General features: G+C 41.1%; 1 protein-coding gene across 7 annotated transcripts in view; it reads left to right on the top strand.

The window, feature by feature from the left end:
• Positions 1–17,187, top strand: part of TBL1X (transducin beta like 1 X-linked) — a 202,917-nt gene that overhangs the window by 153,420 nt on the left and 32,310 nt on the right. For all 7 annotated transcript variants that reach the window (XM_021287590.2, XM_065073658.1, XM_005502530.3 and 4 more), the window contains 2 exons: positions 9,968–10,113; positions 12,732–12,981. In XM_021287590.2, the coding sequence (XP_021143265.2) occupies positions 9,968–10,113; positions 12,732–12,981 (396 nt within the window). The remainder of the gene's footprint in view (positions 1–9,967; positions 10,114–12,731; positions 12,982–17,187) is intronic.

The following is a 17,187-nucleotide window of genomic DNA, read 5'->3' as shown; positions in this document are numbered from 1 at the left end:
AAATACGTAAAAACTGGGTGTTTAAACCTGGGTTTGAATTTTTTTTGCCTCAGTATTGCTGTTTGAAAGTGAGGTTAATGCTGCATACAGTACCTCACAGCAGACCATAAAAGGTTTTAGTCCTAAAATATGTTGAAATCCTCTGAGGAAATAGTATTGCAGGTGTGCTGGGACATCATTTGACGTTATTCAAAGTACTATTTGTGAATTTATAGTTGAATATATGTAGGTGAATATGTACATCTAAATGCAGTATGAAAAAGATGCTGACTGTATTACTCAGGAACTGGTATTAAGGCTGAAGGCAGGGTTTCTTTCACCTTTTTAGCTGTACAGTGGCTAGGCTTTGGAGCAATACAAAATCCATCTTTAATTCTCATGTTTCAGCACAGATCTGATTTGTGAGCATGCGGCCCTATTCATTTATATGATGTGTTATCCTCTTTAGGGCCAGCCTACTCAATTAAAATAAAATGGCTTAAGCTTATGATCCAAATCTCTGATATATTGGAAGTTGGATATAGAACTAACACTTGTGACCTTCCAAAAATTATTTGAGATAAACAAAAACCACAGTGTTGTTCTAGGAGTGGAATATGCATTATAGCATTTCTTGGATAAGAGTGCTTGAGAAATTAGAGAAAACCAGGTTTGGTTAAATAAAAATGTTTCCTAGAAGTCACCCCAGAATGAACATTCCTATCTAATGAGAAAGCATCTGTAACTATATATATTGCATATAAAGAAACTTAATATATATAACTTCCCCCAGCATAATATGTATATAGTAAAAATAGTGTACTGTCAAAAGAGTTTATAAAATATTTGAATAAACTGCTGCTCTTTTTTTTTTATTCCTGTCTCCTCTACTTTCTGTATTTATTTTAAACTAGGGAGGAAGTGACTCTATGATTCCAGAAACAGTGAGACTGACTCTGAATTGAAATGATACTTCATAGTTGGAGGATGGATGACTGCTGGAAAGACAAATCCATTTCTCAAATAAGGACTGTGTTATTATGCACAGTTTCTCTCTCTGCTAGTAAACATTTATTCCCTTTGCAAATACTAAGTACATTTTAAGAAAATCAGGGTCATCATTAGAAGACAACAAGCTTTATTAGGCTGCAGTTCCAAAATCATTTTTTTAAGACTTATCAAAGCTAAAGGCCTTGGCAAGGACGAATCTGATAGGTTAAAGGTAAATACTTCTCCAGTTGCCTTTAAAGATAAGCAAATTGGCTTCTAAGCCAACGGCACCTCTATCATGGGAAATAATGTGTGAGTCAAAACCACACAGTGTACTTGTTTTGTAGAGCAGTGAATACGTACTTGCAGTATTTGGTGGTCGGCTTCCCAAAATACAAATTCCGCAGTGGAGAGGAAAAGATGCCTTTACAGCTACAGGAGTTATTTGCCATACTTTGTTCTGGTTATATTTTAGAAAATAATGTATTAAGTTATAAGAGGGCCATTTTAGTATGCATTCATATGCACAGACTTAAAGTTTTCTAACCACGTATCTATGCTATATATGTATCTATAAACAATAGTTTCAAATGTTTTGTGGTGCAGTTCAAGAGATCCTTTTCAAAACTTCTTTCTTGGTGTCTTTTACCTCTGTTGCATAACAACAGCAATATAAATGCCATATAAGAAAAGTAATACTTGGTTCAGAATTTTGAAAATTCCTGCAAAGGAAAAAAATACACTGACTATCTTGTTCTTTTGCCATTTGCAAAACCCTACTTACTTGGTATTTCCTGCTAAGTCTTTTCACAGTTTTCTAAATTTGGATATTTTTATTTTTCTTTGGCCTGAAAGTTGCCGTACAGCATTGAATCTCAAACACAGAGGAAACCTGGTGATTTTTTAAGCTACACAAACAATTACACCTTTGCAAATTTATTCCATAGCACAGATTTTGGTTCAGATCACTTTGTGTCCTGTTTTCTGAAGCTTGCATAAATGCAATATTATAGGAGTATTAAGAAAATAGAATGTTGGGTGGAAGGAAGGTACCTATGGGTCACGATGGCTTTGCTAGTAAAACCAGTGAAGTGCTACACATTTATCGATTTCCTGCTTTTCTTTATGATTCTCCAGGCGCAGCGGAAGAAGCTGTATCTGACAGCTTTGCAAGTTGTGCTAATAACCCGCACGCCGGGGACGTTCTGCCTGCACAGCCAGGGCAGTTACCAATCACCCCTCCTCACTCCTAACCAGCCCCATAGCTCCATTAGGGCTCTGTTTGTCGTCACCATCAGCAGAAACCATCCTGGTGTTGGAGTTCCTGGATGCCCACTGAGTGTCAGCTGTGGTGTCCTACTTGTCACGGCTTATATAGGTCTATATTAGAACTGACAGAAGAACATAGCTTATGGGAAAGCAATTTAAAAAACCAAATATGAAGTATGTATGACTGTGAAAGTCTCTTCCGTAAATGTGAGCCTTAAAACGATGCACATCTCTTCGGATTTTTAGTTCCATGGACACTGCTAAAAGATAACAATATCCTGTTAATTTAGGGGGAATTTTTTTTTTCCTTACCCTGGCCTTTGTAAGTTATTTCAAACCTCACCCATGGTTGCGTTAAATTTCTACATCTGTGTTGACCTTTATTTGCCATTGTCAGTCTAGTTTACAGAGAGTGAGTGAAAAAGGGGATTATTTCAGACCTTGTTTTCAAAAGATTTTCTCTTAAGTTCCTCTTTCCATTGCTTGTGTTCTGTTTTCTGTCTGTATCGTATTTCTCTTTGTTAATTTGCAGTTCTCAGAAAGGCTTAAACAGTGAGTGCCAAGTACTACTCATCAAAAGATCATTTCCAAGTTGTATTAATCTTCTCCAACATACTTTCCTGCATGAAAAAGAAAATAAAACCTGCCAAATATTATTTGGCACATAATAAAATAATTTTGGGTAGCAGACATTTGCTCTGAATTCTTGGCAGAAGGTGAACAGTTCAGATATCCAAGAAAAAAGGGTGTAACATTTAATATTAGTGAATAATCACTTCTACAAAACTCCAGGTAACCGGGCACACTATAATTCGGTAACGTGACAGAAGCTGCAGCTGGGGATCCTTTCTTCGTATTTCCCAGGGACTGTGAAAGAGCTTGTAATACAGGACACATTTCCCAGAGTTCTGGAAATAATTTTAATCATTCAGCAATCCTAATCTTGAAACAAATGTACAAGGCCTATTGTTCATCTGATTTTTCTAAAAATACATTTCTACTGCAGTTCTTATTTTAAATTGCTAATGTGTGTCCTTGTTAAGCCCTTTATGTAATTGCAAAGGTAAGTCTTCAAAAATAAGCAGACACTGCCAAAAACAGAGAGGCACTCTAGGATGTATTACCGAGAAAGAAAAAGCTCAGCTAGGGGAGGAATCTCAGTCTGCTGTGAATAATAAACAAGATGTGGTGCAGGATTTTTGCCCACCTATTTTTTTAACTGTTTGTAGAATCTTATCTGTGGCTTGAGGCACCAGACTCTTACTAACTGCAACCAAACGTGTTTTGGAGATGCCGATGTCCTTTTTGAGAAATCTGCATATGTACACGGGGGGTTTATTACCATGTTTTTATGGATATATAATTACATTTAGACAGAAACGTAAGGAGGTGCAAGGGTAGGGGTCCATGTTACGTTTCCAATTCTCACTCGGTGCAGCATGTACAAGGGGAAATGAAAGACTCTGAAATGGCAGCTGCCATCATGTGCAGTGAAGAACATCATTATACTCTCTTGGGCAGTGGACACGAAATTAGGTCATTTACCTCAGGAACTAGATTAGTGTGTGTTAGGCCCAGGATTATGAAAATATAGTTTCTCCAAGTTAAACTGTTTGGTTCTGGTTTTGCAGCCAGAAATTGCATTCAGATGTGCCCTTAGTGATCCGTGTCCCTTGCTTCTCTGAACTGGTAAATCTAGAGCTATGAAAGTCTGGAGTTAGTATTAATTGCTGTTTGTACATCATTAGTATTTGGAGAAACTACTTTATTAATGGTCCTATTTCACTGTTCTTTAGTGGAATTTCTTGAAACCGCAGTGGTGAGGCCCTCATTTATTTTGGATCACCACATTGCACCACTGTTCCCTTCTTGCCTTCCTGCTTAGGTGGCACTCCCCAGACCCGGATGTCTAACTTGGGAAGATGTTTTTGCACTGGTTGCTTCTGGTTTCTTTGGCAAACAGCTGTGCGGGCAGTTTGGAGTTACTTGAGCTTAGGAACACGGTAAAGCAGCTGAAGGGACTGTGTGGAGACATCTTTTCCTCCTGTGTGTGACTTTCTTTTGACTCCTTACACTGCGGAATGTTTCTACATGACGTGTCTAAATCTCCCAGCATTTTTGCCAATTTCCCCATTTATGGTTATAAAGATGAATTTCTCGTACCCCCTCACGATCATCTTTTTTTTCCCTGCAGCCGGCACAGCTGTATCAGCTCTTATGTGCCTTCCATTCTTGCGTGAATTTTACATCAGTCAAAGTCTCAGCAGAAGCACCAGCTACAATACCGCCTTAAGAAAGCAGGCACTCGTGCAGCCAGCAAACTCAAGATTGCCAGTGGATCCCATTACAGCCGTTGCAGGTTGGCTCTACTGAGCCAGAAGTTTTAATCATTTCTAAACCCTTGCCCATTTTTGTATCCTGTACCTGCCAAATACTTTCAAAGAGAACAGCATGTTGCTTCAGAGATGAGGGTTGGAAGAGCTGGTATTGAGAATTTCCAAAAAGAAAGACAACACAATGTCAGGGAAAACAATGAAATAAGAAGTGTTGATTTTTTCCACCTGGAGGTGATTAAATTCTTACAGAAAAAGAAGGGGTTGTCAGGTAGTTTATGCCTCCTTACTTATTTTTTTCTCTCTTTTGATTGAGAGAATCACTAATTTAGTGATTTCCGGAAATTAAACCTAAGATCACTGGATTTTAAAACCTCAATCTGGACTGCTTGTTTTAAAGAAACAGGAAAATTTATTAAAGGAAATGACATAGACCTCCATATGAAATCTTGCTGTTTTCCAGGACAGAAGGCCACATGGGACGCTAGTTATATAAAAATTTGTAGGAATGGGTTGTTACTTGTACTCAGTGTTGGGATAGAGGCTCTTCGTCGTAATGATGCCTGAGATGTGTGTAAAAGGCAATTTGATGTTCATAATTCTTTCTTCTCTGTTTCATTCAACAGTAACAAGTGTTTCAGTGAAGAATTTTATGGTATGAATAATTAAACAGAATAATTTGCAAATAATTTAGACAGATCTGTTTTTAAAAAAAAAAATTATTTGAACAGTATACTAGCTAGATTTACCAGAGAAGAGTAGGTCCAGTTAGTGTTCATTAGATGGCTTAAGCATTGCTAATCAGAGCATCCCCCCGGGTAACTCCTGAATAACCAGCAAAGGCTGAAACACTTCATCAGTCTTTGCTTCCACAGACCTCTCTCTGTCATTCCCTTCACCTGTACAAACGCAGCGGCAGGCGCCGTAGCTGTTGCAATTTCAGATTGCGATTTAAACAAGGCTGCTTTTTACGGTGCCGAAGGGATGGGGAAATGAAAGGAGCGCTTAGCGAACGTCAGTCAGCTGGATCTGTGCTTGCCGGGTGAGCTGGCGCAGGGAATACTCAGCAGCGCCCCAGCTGCGTGCTTGAAAGGAAGAATACTTCGCTCCCCAAAGAGGTGAGACACGTCTCTGGAGAAGACAAGGCGTTCCCCTGGCTGCCCAGGGCCCGTTGCTATGCCTGCATCTGATGAGCATTTCTGCTGTGAGACAGGCAAATTGCAAACAATTAAAACTGCGTAGCCTGTATATCAAACAGGTGCACAAAGAGCAGCGTTATGTTCATGAAATAAAAGCTAGTAATTTTGTGATCGATGACAAATCTCAGTTTAAGGGCAGACCATTTTTAAGTGAAAAAGGAGCAGCCAAGGCAAAAAGAAAAATCTCATCGTCTCCATTTTTGCAGTTACAGCAAAATCTATCCGTGAAATTTTGCAAAACACAGCCCTACCTGTGCATTTTTGGCACTGTCTACGGCAAGAATTTCCGAATTTCCAAGTGGTGTATGAGCCACTGAGAGTATATACAGGCCCCACGATGTGGAGAAAGATACAGCACAGAACCAGGACCTCTTACCACTGTCAGTACAAAAAAGTGCAAGAATCTCAGTTTTCAAGTCAAAAACACTTGCATGACAATTTAGGGGTTTGGAGGGGTGTCGTTTAAGTAATTTTTTCTGCATTCATTATTTCTTCTATGCTTTTAAAATCTTGTAAGACCAGCTATTCCACAGCTGATCGGTCACCTCCCTTTAAGGTGATCATACTAAGTTCTGCAGTGTTCATTTGGTATTTTATTTCATGTGTGATAACGTATTTACATTGTGCATATTTTCATTATTTATGTCTTCCAGTCTGTTTTGATGTAGAAAAACCTGGAAGGCATTCTCTCAAACCTGCTGAAAGGTGCTATTTAAGGCACTGGTCGTGTCACGGCACCAGTGACTGTCCAGTTCACTGATACAAAACCAGTTCAGCGTGTGGCCATGCTCTCTCCTCTTCTGCCCTTTGTGCTCATGTCTTCTTAAAAGCTCAGTCTCATTGCATGCGTCCGTGAAGGGTTTACTACATTCAATTTTGTTTATTGGTGCTATTTGCATGGAAATCTCTGTTTTATAGAGTGATTCTTACAGTCACTGAAATGACAGAATTTATGAGAAATAACACATGCAGACATAGATTTGCAACTTTCATTCATTTCACTGCTACTACAGCACTTTTAGTTTGGGTCTGATATAATTCCATGTCAACCCTACCGCATCCTTTCTGCAGCTTTCCCTGCGCAGTGACATGTAGTTTTGTGAACTTAGAAGTAGGGAAAGTTAACATTTGTAACCCAAACAAACAAACTTGCCTTTGCTTAATAGAAATCACCTTTTTGTAAGGCTGAACTATAGAGCTGCAACGCTGCTATATAATTCAGAGTACTCACATGCAGAGCCCTGGAGAGGCCTGATGGCATCTGGTAACTACAAAAACAAAGCATCAGTGTTATCAGAAACCTGACGTGAGTGAGGCTTCATTCAGGATTTTGTTAACTGTGTGTGTTCCTTTTAAAACCAGTCTACTTTCATGGGAGCCTTGTAGAAATGCTACGGTAGTATGAGAAGACAGGAGGTAATCAGCTATGGGTTGGTGGGCTTGTTTCTGTTGTGTTTGTTTTTCTTTTAAGTACAATTGTTTGGGAGGATTTCTCCAAGAGGCATGGGGAGCATGGTGTCCAGCAGCACCCTCTTAAGCAGTTTTGCTCCATTGATTTTCAGTATTTGAATCTTAGCATAAGATTTTAGGAAAGTTTGTCACAGCTGCTGGAGACGTGCAAGTGAGATTGCTCTTCAGTGACACTGTAGCCAGGGGTGTTGTGTTTCCTCATCTTACAGGTGCTTTGGCAATAATTTGTTAGCATCAAGAGAAACAGTAAAATAGCAAGATCCCTTGCAGTAACACAACAGGGTTTTGTGCTGAGAAGTTCCTTCTCTCACGTGCAGTGAGGTGTGTTGCTCTTTGGGGATGTGACAACTCAATACTGGACAGAGGTTCCCTGTGTGCCACTGTCATCTGTCTGCTGGCAAAGAAGGGACTTGACATATGCCAGCAGCCAACTAAAGAGTCTGCAAGATGCCAACTGCAATAATGAGAGGTACAGAATCATAGTTAAAATTAAGCCTTCTGTAGATCCACAGTAATTGTTTTCTGCTTTTTTACATTTTCTGTCAGTGTCGGTTGCTGGTTTTATGCCATCCACCTTTAGACTGAATCAGAGACCATGTTAACAACTTCCTGAGCTGCCAGCTGACAGGCTAGCTGCTGGCTTTTTTAGAAGTCAACTTCGGTGCTTCGAGACAACAGCTTAATTGTCTCATTCTTCTCCATTCTTCAGTAGATGCGTTGATTTATCCATCATGCATTTTAAAGTCTATTCCTTTTCCATAAGGTGGTGGTGTTGTTGATTAATTTAAATACACATAATATAAATTAAGTGGGACCTGGTTCTCTAATTCTGGTTGGTTGTATGCCATGTGTTTATATATACACAGAGATTTCGATGTTCGGTGATCAATCCCTAGAACCCTCAGACACAGGCTGCGTGTGCTGGATGCTTGATTTCTTCATCCTTGTGGTGCCCAATGATGTTCTTAGGTGTCCTAAAAAACTAATAACAAGGGAAAAACACTGCCCTGCAGATCTTACAGCTTATTTTGGATGCAGCAGGAGGTCCAGCAGCTCATAAACTAGACCAGGACATAAAGAGCAGGATAAGAATTGGACCAGAGATTGGATAAATGATACTGCAGTATTTCAAGTGTTTTTTCCTGTGCTTTACTTCTCTGCCTTGTAATACTACATAATTCTTCTCATAGGTGGACCTGACACTTTTGAAAAAGTACCAAAAGCATCCCCAAAAACTGTGGGAGTGCCATGAAGGCAAGGTAGTGTTGTGAAAGGAGAGGGCAGAGGCTGTTACCAGGAACAGGAGAAAAACAGTGGTAAAATAAAATGTGTAGGGGGAGAGAATCACAGAGAAATAATTTCAAATGTGGGAGGCATTCTGTTTCTCGGGCTTGTTTTTGCTATCTATCTGCAATCATAATTGAGCTAGCTGCAAAAAAAAAGATCCCGAAAACAATTTGAGTGAGAGAAAGAAAGCATTGCTGTGGAGCGAGCCCAAAATCCCGTCCTCCAGCCCACACACAATTGGACATTGCAGTGATACGGGGGAAATCCCTTAACGGACAAAACTATAAATGAAACTACTGTTGACAGGGGGAAGAGGCACAGCTATATTTAACGGAAGCATTTTCATCTGAGAGCTGCTTTCTTTTTTCTTTTTTCCTTTTTTTTTTCTTCTCTTGTCTAGTCGGTGGAGGCTGCGAGGGCTCTTCCTGTTTGAGACAGTGCATGGGTGGTTTCCCCAAGGCTTTTAATGTTAGATTAATGCTCTGGAGACAGTGTGGTGATAAATGGGTTCCTACAGTTATATCTACATCCTGTTCCCCCATCCCCCTCCCGCATCTGCCCCTGCTACGTTCATTCGCTCCATGGCGCTCGCCCTCGGGCCCAGCAACAGTTCTGAGCAGCTTCAGACAGTGTTTAAGGCACCACTCTTGAAAATTTCTCCACCAAAATTCTCTAATTTTCAGTGCCATCACCTTCATTACCCCCTTTTTCTCAGACAATGACAGAAATGAAACGGGGAAGAGAAAATCTTCTGACTAAAGGACAGTCCACCACACTGGCTTGTCATCTGCTCCTTGGCAGATCCCAGTGAATTATTTTTGCTATTAGTCTTCACTTTCAGAAAACAGGTTTACAGGAGCGGCTCTTCAGTTTTTTTCATGTTTTAATGGCAGTGCTCTGCATGTCACACTGTACTTAACAATAAATAAGCAGAAGATTTCAAATCTCTTCCCTCATACGAGGGAATGGCTCTCCTGTGTCAGCTGCATCTATGCCTTGATTTTATACAACTTGCACGCTGATAGGGATTTAAGTATTTATCTTTAGAAAACACCCAGACTAAAATGCAGCAAGGGGAAATGCAGATTTGAGGCACTTCTTTTTAGCTGGACTTGCCCCAGTGGCTATTCCTAATTTTGTGTCTGTGTGTGTGTGTGGTTTTGTTTTCAGTTAGTGCAGTTCTCTGGTTATTTCTTGCTGCGTGCATTTCCATTTCTATACAGCTTCCCCTATACGTACAGGGCAGGGGGATGGGCGGCGGCAGGGTGGTCAGGATGGCTCTGGTTAACCTCCCCGGCTCTGTGCAGCCCACGTCCTTCTGCTTACGCGGCAGCGTCTCTCAGATCTCTGAGCGGGATTATTTTTAGACCGTGAAGCGAAGGTGTATCTGGCTCTGGTGCACTGAGATTTCGTGTCATGGCTTCCTTTTCCTGCTCTCAGGTTTCTCCCACTCGGCCTTCACCTTCGGTATCGAGAGCCACATCAGCCAGTCCAACATCAACGGAACGCTAGTGCCACCTGCCGCACTCATCTCCATCCTCCAGAAGGGGCTCCAGTATGTGGAGGCTGAGATCAGCATCAACGAAGTAAGTACCCCCATCGCCTCCACCGGCACTGCCACCACCACTGGCACCTCTGACTGGCACACCGGGGCTTGCCAAACAACACGTCCCAATGGCCCAGAGACTCAAGCCATCAGCTTTCTCTTGATCTGATTTCATTTTGTTCCTCATACTTTGCCCCACCCCCAGCAGAGAGCTGAAAAGCTCTGAGATAGAACTGTATTTCAATTTTCAGCTATGGCATTGAGGTCTCCTTTGCACTACTTAAATTGGTTTGGTTTATGGTGTTTCCACTACCGCAGTCAACAGATCTGGGGTGCACAGATTCTTGCAGCAGGCATGTCTCTGTGTTTACAGCCTTGTGTTTTCAAGGTCACAGCAGAATTTGGCAGGAAAAGCCTGCAGTGTAGGTTAAATCTTCACTCCCTGACACCTGCTAGCGGGCAGACCTGGCTTGCAAGCCATGAGCAAACATCCACAGAGGTCACTAGAGACATCCTCTCTGATTTCATTGACTTTGGCTCAGATCACGTAAGACCAGGCATCCATCCTCTCATGTGCGTAGCGAAGTGGTTGTGTGTAAATTCTGACCCTGGCTGGGGCACTGCCTGTGGGGGCTGGATGAGCAGCCACAATGTGCCTCTGTTGTCCTTGACCTGCCAGGGGAAAGAAAGAGGACACGACAGCATTTTTGCCCTGCCAGCCTTAAAGGCATGATGCTTTGAGAGGGAGTGAAGCATGACAGATAAGGAAGTACAACATTACAAAATATTTACCATAGATATTCATAATTGCCAAAGATCTGTAATAAATATTAATACATAAAAAGCTATTCCTTTTTCCTCTTAAGCTGAATGTAACATGTGAAACATGATGGGTGAGAACAAAGGAATATAAAATAGAGAAAAGGTTGTATTGTTTGCCATGTGTAATATTGGAAACTGATTTGTTTTTATCACTAATGTTCTGTGTGGTTTTCTTTTTATGACCCAATACCACGTTTAGGGTTTGTGCACATTATTTTTTAAATGTGGCAAGGACTTTTGCCATTCATGCCAGGCTGCTCTTTGATGCAGTTGTGATAACAAACCAGTGTTAGGAGTCTGTCCCAATTTTTCCCTGTGCCTGAAATTGGAGCTACACAGTTAGAAACTTTCAGCCGTGAGCAGCACCCATCAGCTCAGGTCATATGACAGCTATAAGGGTCAGCTCCTCCACATCCAGCTTCAGAATTGGCCTCAGTTCAGAGAATGATCTAAAAATATGTGTGTTGTCACCATTAAGATTTGTGTTGCTGTCATCATATTCCTTAAGAGCAGCGAGTAATCAGTGAGTCCATAAACTAATGTGTATAAAATTAAAGTGTTGTTTGTGAGCTGTGAAGGGCCAGTCATGGAAGGAGTCCAGCAAGCAGTTTTAAAGTTAAAAACATAAGATGCCAAAATCCTCTGGCAAATGGTTTTTTCATTGCGCAGCAAGGACTCGAGCCAGGATTCAAATAAATGTTTGTAGAGACATTTACATAAGAAATGTTGAGGAGAAAGAGAGCTTATATTTTTCTTCTCTAATAACTTCTTCCTCCTTTTTCTTTCCCATGAAGAAACAAATGTGTATAATCTTAATATTGTAACTGTAAGCGGTAATTCAATGAATAGTCCAGCAGAAGCCTGCTGGTCAGCCAGACTGCTATTTTTCTGTATTAGTTATTATTGTCTATTGAAAATTATATTGTTTCCCAGCCACTTCATCTATCCATTGCCTAATCTTAGCTACTGTTCCTCAAACAAAATTTTTCACTGGGTCTTGATTATTTCAAAGAATTAAAGGAAATTTGCAGAAGATCAGTAAAATAGCACTTTATGGCGGCTACTAAAACCTTTTTCCTGTATTTAAGGTAATAGGAAAGTGAAAGTGAAGGAAAACTAATTAGATATAGCAGTTGTTGACCTGAGTCTATATTACATCTTAAAAAACAGCCCTTAAAGGTTAAGTCAACTGGTTGTTAAACATGAAGCCTAGTTTACAGAAATCAAAATAAAAGCCATAACTATAAAGAATAAAACGAGCAGAGTAAAGGAAAAATAATGGTAAAGCTGTCTTGTACAATCAGCTACAACTGGTGGTGCTGGGCTGATGAATGCTGTGTAAGAAATCACTGAATTCGTGCATACATCTTGTTTTGGCTGAGGTTCAGTATTCATCAGCAGCTTCCATTCCTATGTCACTGCAAGTGCAGGAGGACAAACAATTCAACCAAAGGCTATTTGCCTTTGTCATGGCTTTAGCCATGACTCTTTTTTTGTTCAAATACAAACCAGAGTAAACCTTTTCTGTCGTTAATCAGACATTTCTTTTCCAAAGCATATTTTTTTTACATCTGTAAAGAGTTTATATGCCTGAATTTTCTATAAAATTCCAATAAATTACTTATTCCCTGTACAGATTTCAGAGTGGAACATGAGTACCACCATCACAGGCCTGAGAGAAAGAGAAGGTCTGTAGTAATGTGGCACTGTTGATTAAGTCAAAGTGCAGTATCTCCGGACAAACTAGTTTTGCTTCTTTATATTATTACCTCTTTGCCGACCTCAATGGTAAAGACCCTAAACTCAAAATTTCTCTTCTGCTCCTTTTCCTGGCAGGATGGTACAGTGTTTGACGGCAGGCCGATAGAGTCACTGTCTCTGATAGACGCGGTGATGCCTGATGTCGTCCAGACCCGGCAGCAAGCGTTCAGAGAGAAACTAGCTCAGCAACAAGCCAGCGCAGCGGCGGCAGCGGCAGCAACGGCAGCGACAGCGGGAGCAACGACGACTGCTGTTTCCCAGCAGAACACACCAAAGAACGGAGAAGCCACTGTGAACGGAGAGGAGAATGGGGCACATGCAATAAGTAAGCCAACCCTTGTGCAGCTGCTTTGCCACTGTCGGGCAGTTTGAGTTGCAATAATATTCTCGTACTTAGTTGGTGTCTGCAAGGTGGTAGAACTCAGGGGAATCACTTCAGGAGGGTGAGGCGTTTCTAGAAAGGCTACTGAGTAAAAATCATGTTTCACATCACAGTGCTGTGTTTCACTGGTGTCCTCTCTGAATCCAAAAGCTTCAGATATCTTCAGAATTGCAAGTTGAAGACAGTATCAAGAAGTGGAGCTGTATGCTCTCTCCTTGGAGCAGGCTAACTAGATGTCATTAATATTACCAGCCTTATGGGTGCTTTCAGATATTTGATAAAAGTGGGAAAAGCTGTAGCCACAGTTGATCATTTGGGGCAGGCTAGCAGGGAGATGGGTTGAGAGTCTGGGACCTACAAGCCATTTCTGTTTAAATGAAGCATGGCCAGAGCATAGCGTTGAGCGCTAACTACCCTGTGATCATCCATAGCCTTGGCGTGGTCCTTGACATGGTTTGGACTATACCAGCTGTGCATTCTTGTACAGCATGGCCAAGCACAGGATCATTCATAGCTTTACTGGCATGGCCATTGGCGCCGTTTGGACTATATCAGATATCCACCTGTTCTTGAACAGCATGGCCATGCACAGAATAGAGTCGTGTGTGCCAAGGGCAACTCCCAGCGGACAGCTTGGATGCAGCCAACCTGTCCTGAAGGTACAGAGCAAAGAGTTCCTCGCCTTTTTACTTAAGAACACATGCTTAGTCGTACAGTACAGTGAAGGTTCTACCTTCCTGAGATTTCTTTAGTCTGTGGGAACAGCCAGTTCTCCAGAGCTCTGAATTTACCTTTGGTTATTGGTGATGGCAGGAGATTGCACTCGTATCCGAGACACCTGAAGCCAGGTATATAAAACAAGAAGTGGATATAACTGCTTGTGTAACTGGATCTTACCAGCACTGTGGGGCAGATATGATTAATGGCTCTGGTTTCTCTGTGCAAGCCGTATTAGGGCACTGGTGAACTTCTGAAATAAGACCTTAATGCACAGGTGTCAAACACCTGGCCCGCTGGCCGGATCCAGTGCGCCTCCTTGGTTTATCCAGCCTGGCACTTTGTTTCCCTCCGGCAGCAGGACCGAGCTCCTGGTCCCCAGGCTCCTGCCAGCGCTGGTCACCTGTGCAGCATGTGTGACACACCTTGCGCTGCAGGAGCAGGAGAGCAATGTTTAAATGAGTTTTATGTCCCTGCATTACAGAATTGTCATTGCAATAAAGTTGCAGATAGAGAAGACACCTTTTGGGATTTCTCTGTGCACAGAACAAATGGGCCTTGCAGAAGAGAGCACAGCACAGTTTTTAAAATAACTTTGTTCTGTTTGTTTTTCTCTGAGGTATTTATAATTGAACCAGCTGTGTATTTCATTACGTGATGCCGGTGTTTCCCGCTTCTGATCGGGCTAAGAGGAATATTTCAAGTTGCTCGAGTGAAGTGTGGAGGAGTAGTGTGCTGTAATTTTCATGACATTTCTGATTAGAAGATGTGTTCAACCATCTGGAGGATGGGGAAGGTCAGAGAGGAGAGAAATATCAAAAAAGCTAAAGGCTGCTTATGAGCACCTGGATGTTTTATCCCTTTTTAGTTAATATGTAATTGCAGTTATTGAGTGGAAAATATTTAGTTTCCACTAGTGTTACTGAAACTGGTGAAACTAGTGCTATTGAGTTGTCATGGAGTGGAAAGAAGCCACACACCATTTCTGATTCTATTCTGAAATCCTTTTACTTCCTTCTTACCCTCAAAACCAATTTCACATCTAGTAGATTATTACAAATATTTGCTTTTGTTAATTAAAACCAAATCTAGCATTCCATGATTTAGTTTATATAGACCTTTTAAAACAGGACTGTATAAATGTAATTTTAGGACTGTATAAATTGTCCTAAAATTACAGTTGGCTCTTTGAAGGCAACTGTGAGGCTGATGTGGCCCCTGGTGAAAATGGGTTTGACGCCCCTGCCTTAATGCCTCATTGCCTTCTGAGGAAATTCTAGAGGAACGTGCATGGCAGGTTTTGTAGGAAGCCCCAACAGCTCCTTGGCTTAGACAAGTAACAGGTCAGAACTATGGTCTGATTTTATTTGTTCTGCAAATCTGAACACATTCCTCTGTGGGTCAGTTGGAAAAATGCGTTCAAACCAGGTTTTTCTGCAGAGAATTCTAGTTAGGCGGGATAGTTTCCCCCCATAAAACGACTGTTATTTAAATTAGATTTTTCATTTGAGAAGGCAATTATAAAAATTTTTTGAAAAGTTTGTAAATATTAATCTGTTTTTAGACTGTGGATTGCTTATGTTTTACTTCCAACTGATCCTTTTTTTAAAAAAAATTATTTCATGTGTGAAGGGGTGCAAAGAGAAATGAAAGGACTTTTAAATGTCTCAAATGCTGACATTTTGTTTGTCAACACTTTCCTTCAACAGTAACATCTTCCTGTCTCGAGACCAAAACAAACAAATTCTTAAGGCAGAAAACTGATTATTGGTTCATCACTAATACAGAGCTTCTCAGACTTATTTCCTTCTGATCTGAAGAAACACATATATTGTATTAATAAAAGGAAAGCCTTGCAGATCGGGTCAGATATGTGACCACACTCTAAGCCTTGATTTCTCAGATCTATCATTTTATTATTAAAAAAATAGTAGTTCTTGCAGCATTTTTTATTAGAAGGATTTTCACGAACAGTTGCAGACCTGTCTTGGAGTGTTGAGGAGAAGCCCTGTGTGACTCAATATCATCCAATAGCTCTATCTGGAGCAGGATGCAAGAGCATGACACTGTGTCAACAAGTGAGTTACTCCACCAGACAGCAAATCTCAAAGCATTCCAGTGGCTAAGCAGCCTACCAGGCAGACAGGTTAACTGGGCAATGGCAATGGGAAAACAGAAAGTCCTGGCCAGCTAGCACGTGTTGTTGGCCAGCTGCAGGTGTGCCAGTTGGGCATCCTGAGTGAAGAGGTGAGGTCTGCAACTTCAGGAGAAAGAGGCTTTGGAGAGAAGCTGCTGAGAAATCCAGGGACAGCCAACTCTCTGATGTGTGTGACTCCCTTGCCTTGGAAGGACAATAACCTTTGTGCCTGAGGCATTTGGAGGCTCTCAGCAAGGTGGTGGGGCACAGCTGCAGATGAGGATTGTATGTGGGAGATGCACAGAGAACTGCAGAACTGGCATTCTCACCGTCAAACAGACCTGCTTACATGAACTCCAGGAGAACTGCCTCAGTAATTATCAGAAACCATGAGAAATAACAGGACTAGCTCCTAATTTACTGCACAAGTCTGCTTAACACTCTTACAATTGTATTTCCTTTTCTTGTGATAAAATTAGAAGAATACAGTTACGTGAATGAGATAACGAAAGGGTCATGCCTTTTCCTTTCATTGCTTATGCCGGGTAAACTATGTATTCCGCCTTACCTTGTCACTGTGTTCAGAGAGTTTCTTTAGTCTAGAAGAGACTCAGATGAAAGATCCAGTAAGAGCTTAGATTAGGACTGAAGTTTTAGGGTAGGATCAGACAAAAGTTTAGGATAGGACATAACATGGCTTAGCTAAGGACAAAAGGTTTAGGATGAATAGGACAAAAGTCTAGGATAGGATGTAAGATGGGTAAGGTGAAAGCTGGGAGACCTACTGGGTTGACAAGACTGCTGGTACGAAAGGTGTGAGAAACTTCCCAAACCTTCATTTTCACTGTTGTTGGATTCCACAGAACTGGCGTATAGGGATGGTTTTGACTAGTGTGCTAGTCCTTAATCAGAACCTGGAAGTCACCCATGTATCAGCCTGTCATGAAAAGGCAGATGTGGGGAGTGGGTAAGAGAGATGCCTTTGGGAAGTTACCTAGTTTGCATTTATTCTGACATGGGTTCTCCATGAGACCGTAAGTCTTCCAAAAAAAGCATTAATATATTTAATATAATATGACATGGTTTTGTGTATGTTATAATTCATATAATACGATAGGGTGATTTGATTTAAGAAAGAGACAGAAAAAATCTAACAACAACAACAGCTTAGGGCAGATTCAAATAATAAATAAATAGAATTGCTGCCTTCTCATGCTGCTTCCTGAGTAGTGATTTCAGCTTTGAGTCACTTTAAAAATTAGTAAAAAGAAATTTAAAATTCGCATGTCGAAATG

This window comes from Columba livia, chromosome 1 (assembly GCF_036013475.1).
Source record: "Columba livia isolate bColLiv1 breed racing homer chromosome 1, bColLiv1.pat.W.v2, whole genome shotgun sequence".
In the NCBI taxonomy this organism is placed as follows: Eukaryota; Metazoa; Chordata; class Aves; order Columbiformes; family Columbidae; genus Columba; species Columba livia.
Note: the sequence above shows the minus strand (reverse complement) of the source record. Positions and strands in the feature narration are given on the sequence as shown.